At 33.6% G+C, this 6,425-nt stretch overlaps 1 protein-coding gene across 1 annotated transcript; it reads left to right on the top strand.

The window, feature by feature from the left end:
- Positions 1 to 4,550: 4,550 nt before the first annotated feature.
- Positions 4,551 to 5,666, top strand: LOC125136263 (olfactory receptor 4Q2-like). Its single transcript, XM_047796967.1, has one exon. It carries the CDS (start codon positions 4,647 to 4,649, stop codon positions 5,577 to 5,579), a length of 933 nt encoding a protein of 310 aa, XP_047652923.1. The 5' UTR covers positions 4,551 to 4,646; the 3' UTR covers positions 5,580 to 5,666.
- The last annotated feature ends 759 nt before the right edge of the window (positions 5,667 to 6,425 follow it).

The raw sequence follows: 6,425 nt of genomic DNA, 5'->3' as shown, positions 1-6,425 counted from the left end.
TGGTATCTATAAAAGGGATACCATGAAATTCTTTGCAGAATACAAACTGACCCACAGACTTTGAAAAACTTTTGGTTACCAAAAGAGACAGGTTGGGAGAGGGAAGGACTGGTTGGAGGGTTCTGGGGTGGAAATGTTGTAAAACTGGGTTGTGATGATGGTTGTACAACTGTAAATATACTAAAATTCACTGAGTTAAAAAAAGTAGTTTTGATGATGCAAAAGAATGGATTAGTGATCTGGAAGACAGAGGAGTGTAATCACCTAAGCTGTCAAAATGTCCATTATTATGTGGAGCCCAGAAAAATAGATAAAGGAGCAAAGATTTTATTTGAAGAAATGATAGCTGAAAACTTCCCTAACCTGGGGAAACAAACAGATACCCATGTCCACAAAGAATAGAGTCCCAAAAAGGATCAACCCAAACAGGACCACATGGAGATGCATTTTAATTAACTGGCAAAAATAAAGATAAAGAGGGAAAAACAACTACTCATGAACCAAGGAACTCTCATAAGACTATGAGCTGACTTCTCAACAGAAACTTCTCAGGCCCGAAGGGAGTGGCATGATATATTCAAGACAATGAAAATAACCTACAATGAAGAGACCCCTATTAAGAAAGTTAATCATTCAGATTTGATGAAGAGGTAAAGAATTTTACAGACAAGTAAAAGGTGAAAGTGTTGAACATCACTAATGCAGCTATATAAAAAATATTATAATGAAAAGACCATGACTATGAAGTTAAAAATTATAAAAGAAAAAATCTCACTGTTAAAAGCAAATATACAGTAAATGTAGTAATCAATTGCTTATGAATCTACTAGGAAGGTTAAAAGAAAAAAGTAGTAAAATCATCTATATCCACAACAAGTAATTAGGGAATACACAAAATAAAAAGATGTAAAATATGATGGCAAAAACATTAAATGTGGTGGGAAGAGTAAAAATTTAGAATTTTTCTACTGAATTTAAATTTAAGAGACCATCCTACTGAAAAATAATTTCTTATGTATATGAAAATTGTTACATATGAACCTCATGGTAATCACAAACTTTTTTTTTTTTTGGCTTTTTAGGGCCTCATCCTCGGCATATGGAGGTTCCCAGGCTAAGGGGTCAAATTGTAGCTACAGCTGCCAGGCTATGCTACAGCCACAGCAATGTCAGATCCGAGCCACAACCTACACCAGAGCTTACTGCAAAGTCAGATCCTTAACCAACTGAGCGAGACCAGGGATTGAATCCACAACCGCATGGTTCCTACTTGGATTCGTTTCTGCTGTGCCACAATGGGAACACCTCAAATTAAAAATTTATAATAGATACATACAAAAAAGAAAATAATACAAACATAATATTAAATATTGCCATCAAATTCAATGGAGGAAAGCAAAAGAAGAAGAAAGGAAAAATAACTACAAAGCAGTCCCCAAACAATGAACAAAATGATAATAAGTACATATGTATAACTTTAAATGTAAATAGACTAGTACTCTAACCAAGAGACATACAGTGGTTTAATGGATTTTTTAAGAAAACTCATTTATATACTGCCTATAAGAAAGTCACTTCATCTAAAGAAATACACAGACTTAAAATAAAGGGGATGGAAAAAGGTATTCCATGAAAATGAAAATGAAAAGAAAGGCAAGATAGCAGTTTGTTAACAACAGACAAAAGAGGACATATATAATAATGATCAATTAACAAGAAGATATAACAATTGAAAATACATATGCACCCAATATAGGAAATAGTAGTCTTTAACACATTAGCCAGATGGAATTAATAGATACATATAAAACATTTCATCCAGGAATGCAGATTACATATTACAAAATGCACATGATCCAATTAACAGTTATGCAAATAATTTGAATGCACACTTGATGAAAAAGATTTCCAAATATCCCATAAACATGAAAAAGGTGTTCACCACCATAACTTACCAAGAATATGCAAATTAAACCACAGATGCCATAACATACTCAGCAGAATGCATAAACAATTTTTTTTAGTTGTCGAAGATGTGGAACACTTAAAATTCTCTTACAATGACAGTGAAATGTAAATTAGTACAATCACATATAAAAAATGTTTAGCAGTTTCTTGGCAAATTAAACATACATCGATTCCAGGCTTGAAAAACTTAATATAAAGAAAGCAGGACAAAACGTACAATTTTTGGCAAGACACCTGCAGCCAAACTTTTCCTAATATTCCATTATCTTTCCCATTCTCAGTCCTGGGAACACTTCTCAATATAACCCAGCTGATATTATTGCAACTATTGTATCTTTTTATTTTCATTTTCTTTTTCCTATCCATTGCCTTTTTTTTTTTTTACCTTCACATCCCACTATCACCCCAAAACACACACATTTTTGTGTTCCATAATTTCTGGAAAGGTTGTGATTAAAAATTTTTAATGATTCCCTTTGTGATTTGATTGTGAACACCTGATTTCCTAAATCCCTAAACGTCAAAAATTCTTAATGATGACCATTGTAACCAGGAAGTTCAATCTAATTTATTTATCTTCTTGCTTCTACAGTGTCTAGGATGGCTCTGTCATGTTGGCATGCCAGGCTTCTGTGACTATAAGACTTGAGAATCTACACTTTATAGATAGAAGGTATGTAATTCAACTTGAAGCCTGTTATACTTAAAGCACTTCTTCATGCTCCTGTCACCTGTACCCACTTGGAATATCAGTATTTAATGGTAATTGTGGTATTTTTCAGTAGTGGGTCATATTGCATATATATCATTACATCAATTTTAAATCAAAATGCATTTTAAAAAGTTTCAGATATATGACTATCTAAAGTTAACCATGTTTGCTTCTTGATGCTGGGAAGATTATTTTCTATATGTTTTTCATGTTAACAAATTTCAGCAATATGTATTCATTACTTTTTAATTATAAAAATTTTAAACATGAAAAATTTGTGAATTATTTCTTGAAAAACACATCTATGTAATACTTGCTTTTAATAAATCTGAGGTTGTTTTATGTTATAGCTAGACAGTAATAATTATTCTCCGAAAAAGTTATGTGGATTATAATAAGGGGATTTTTACCTGAAATTCAGTAACTGTAATTATACAATTGTGCAAAAATAACAATTTACATTCAATTTTTAATATAAAATTTTTTTCATACACAAAAAAGTTCTATGGATATACCTAACAGCACAAATTCACAGGTTATGTATTGAAATGTTTACATTTAGTTCTTATATTTATTAACATTTCCATATATACAGATTTTTTTCATAAATATATTTTTGTGTCTTATTTTTTTCCTTTATTATTTGATCATTTTCTCAGATTAATGAATCTTTTGCAAACATTATTTTAACAAACGAATATTTAAATTTGGGGAGTTTTCTTCACATTATTCCTTGATACTTTTAATTGTTAGCATATTGCTAATATTTCTGTTATTGCCTTATAAGGAACAAATATAAATTTTTATCGTTTTAGTTAAACCAAGTTTTGTTTTAAAATTCTTTTTCAAAACTTTAATTCTTTTAAAATATCTAAACAAAGATATATTCAGTTCATATATTTAGATGGGGCATGAACTCTGAAAGGTAAAATTCACCAGTGTCTAAGCTTTGAAATTATTATGTGTTAATTCCTCACAGTACTGCTGTGTGCATGGAACAGCTGTAGATTTTGAGTCCAGAACAGTTATCTTGATCCTCCGCAGTCCTCAGTGGGCTATCTCCCATTTCATCTCATGCAGTAGCACATTCTAGCCACTGCTCAAACACATACACATGCTCCCTGGACTACTAATACTTTCATCTCAGAGAAATTATTTATTTTTACCCAATTTGACAGGAGTCAAAAGAAGGAGTAACCTGAAGGGATGAGTAACCATTTTATATTCTATTTAGATCTGTAACAGTATAACCTGTGCCCATATGTTCGCAACTATGACTTAAGGTAAAGAATGTATTATAAGCAATAATATGCTGGACAGAGATGATTTATAACAACAGTAATAAGCTGACCAGGCATTCAGCAAACCTAGGTAAGAGGTATTACTTAGGTAATGAACTAGCAATAGGCCCAGAGTGGAATGTAATCTTTCCTCTGGCCCCTTTCACAGCACAGAGCCTCAAGAGTTATCCTTATAGAAAATGGCACAGGATTACTATAAAGGTGTAAACATCTACACAGTGTGATGTTTCCTATCCCAAATAAAACCTCTACTGGAATCTTAAATTTTACCTTCAAGATTGATTTTTTCTTAAAGATTGAAATTTTTTTAAATGCTAATATCTCAGGGAAATATAATATAGGTTTTGAGACTGAATGTATAAAGGTGGAGGGAAAATACTAACTGAAAGAGATGTATCAAGTTGAAGGTTCACTACATGGCTTTGTTCAAAAAATCTTGGTTACTTCATCACTGTCTGAAATTTGGTGATGTTGGAGAACATATATTTATATCATCCAAGAAGAAAAATAATTCTTCCAGATAATCAGTCAAGAAGTGTCCTAGAGAAAAAATATCCCTTTTTGAATCAAGAAGATTCTTGCATTTTATGTGAAATAACTTATCAATTTTTTCTGTGACTAATATCCCTTGTTTAATTTCTTTGATGTAGGTGGAGCCAGATCCAATGGATAAAAACCAAACAGAAGAAGTCAGAGAATTTGTCCTGGCAGGCTTCTCACATAGACCATATATTGAAAAAGGGCTATTTGTACTATTTCTTTTCTTCTATGTGTCCACTTGGGTAGGCAATGTCCTTATCATGGTTACAGTGGCCTCTGATAAGCATCTGAATTCATCACCCATGTATTTCCTTCTTGGAAACCTGTCTTTCCTGGACCTATGTTATTCAACAGTAACTACCCCTAAGCTTCTGGCTGACTTTCTTGATAATGAAAAGCCTATTCCTTATGACCAATGCATTATGCAGCTCTTCTTCCTGCATTTTGTAGGGGCAGCTGAGATGTTCCTGCTCACAGTGATGGCCTATGATCGCTATGTTGCAATTTGTCGCCCCCTCCACTACACCACTATCATGAGTCGAGGATTATGCTGTGCCTTGGTGGCTGCCTCCTGGATGGGAGGGTTTGTGCACTCTACTGTCCAGACGATTCTCACTATCCGTCTGCCCTTTTGTGGGCCAAAGCAGGTGGACAACTTCTTTTGTGATGTTCCCCCTGTCATCAAACTTGCCTGTGCAGACACATTTGTCATTGAATTGCTAATGGTATCTAATAGTGGGTTGATCTCTACCAGCTCCTTTGTAGTGTTGGTTTCCTCCTACACCACTATCCTGGTCAAGATCCGCTCCAAAGAGGGAAGGCGAAAGGCACTCTCAACCTGTGGCTCTCATCTCATGGTAGTAACACTCTTTTTTGGACCCTGTATTTTCATCTATGCTCGTCCCTTCTCCACTTTTTCTGTGGACAAGCTGGTGTCTGTACTCTACAACGTTATTACCCCCATGTTGAATCCCCTCATCTACACACTTCGGAACAAAGAGGTCAAGTCAGCCATGCAAAAGCTGTGGGATAGCAGTGGACTTACGTGGAAAATTTAGAAGACATAGTAAGTTGAAAAGCATTTTGGCAAGTAGAAAATTTGAGGTTAAAATAATTGCTTTTTCATGAATGGGTTAGGAGATGGTAACTTCATTGTTTGGTTTTGTTTCATGAAGTCATAATACTCTTATTTATGACTTTTACATTAAACTCCAAAAAACTCCTTTCATACTGAAATGGTCTACCTTCTGCTTCCTTTCTTCCATAAAGCAAATCTGTTCTTCTATTAATTTTCTTCTTTCATTCTATCCATTCATTGGATCAAATTTTATTATATGTATTTTGTTTATTCAGTTTGCTATTACATATGGGTAAAAACTAACCTTTCCAAAGTCTTACCAATTTCTTCTCCACCTTGCCACAGGTTTTATTTTCTTCTCAACTTTAACTGACTCCAACTAGATGTCTCCAATGAATTGAGTAAGGAATTGATATGTTTCCTTTTCTTCAAGCTTTATTGAGGTATAGTTGATTTACTATGTTGTGATAATTTCTGCCATATGACAAAGTGATTCAGTCATACATAAACACATATCCAATGGGTGGACAACGGGGACCTACTCTATAGCATAGGCAACTATACCCAATATTCTGTGATAATCTATATGGGAAAAAATCTGAAAAAGAATGGATGTATATATGTTTCTTACTCTTACAAAATATTTAAAGGGATATCAGTTAGATGAATTAGAGTGAATCCAATTTACATGACTGTGTAACAACCAAACATTTGGCTTTGCCACTTTACCACAATACCATCTTTGAAAGAGAAGTTGCCTAATAGTGTGGGTTCCAATACTCCTCTCTGAATGACAAATCAAGTGAATCTAGACAAATTGACAAAT

This window comes from Phacochoerus africanus, chromosome 9 (assembly GCF_016906955.1).
Source record: "Phacochoerus africanus isolate WHEZ1 chromosome 9, ROS_Pafr_v1, whole genome shotgun sequence".
In the NCBI taxonomy this organism is placed as follows: domain Eukaryota; kingdom Metazoa; phylum Chordata; class Mammalia; order Artiodactyla; family Suidae; genus Phacochoerus; species Phacochoerus africanus.
The sequence above is the reverse complement of the archived record's forward strand: the minus strand, read 5'-3'. Positions and strand labels throughout refer to the sequence as shown.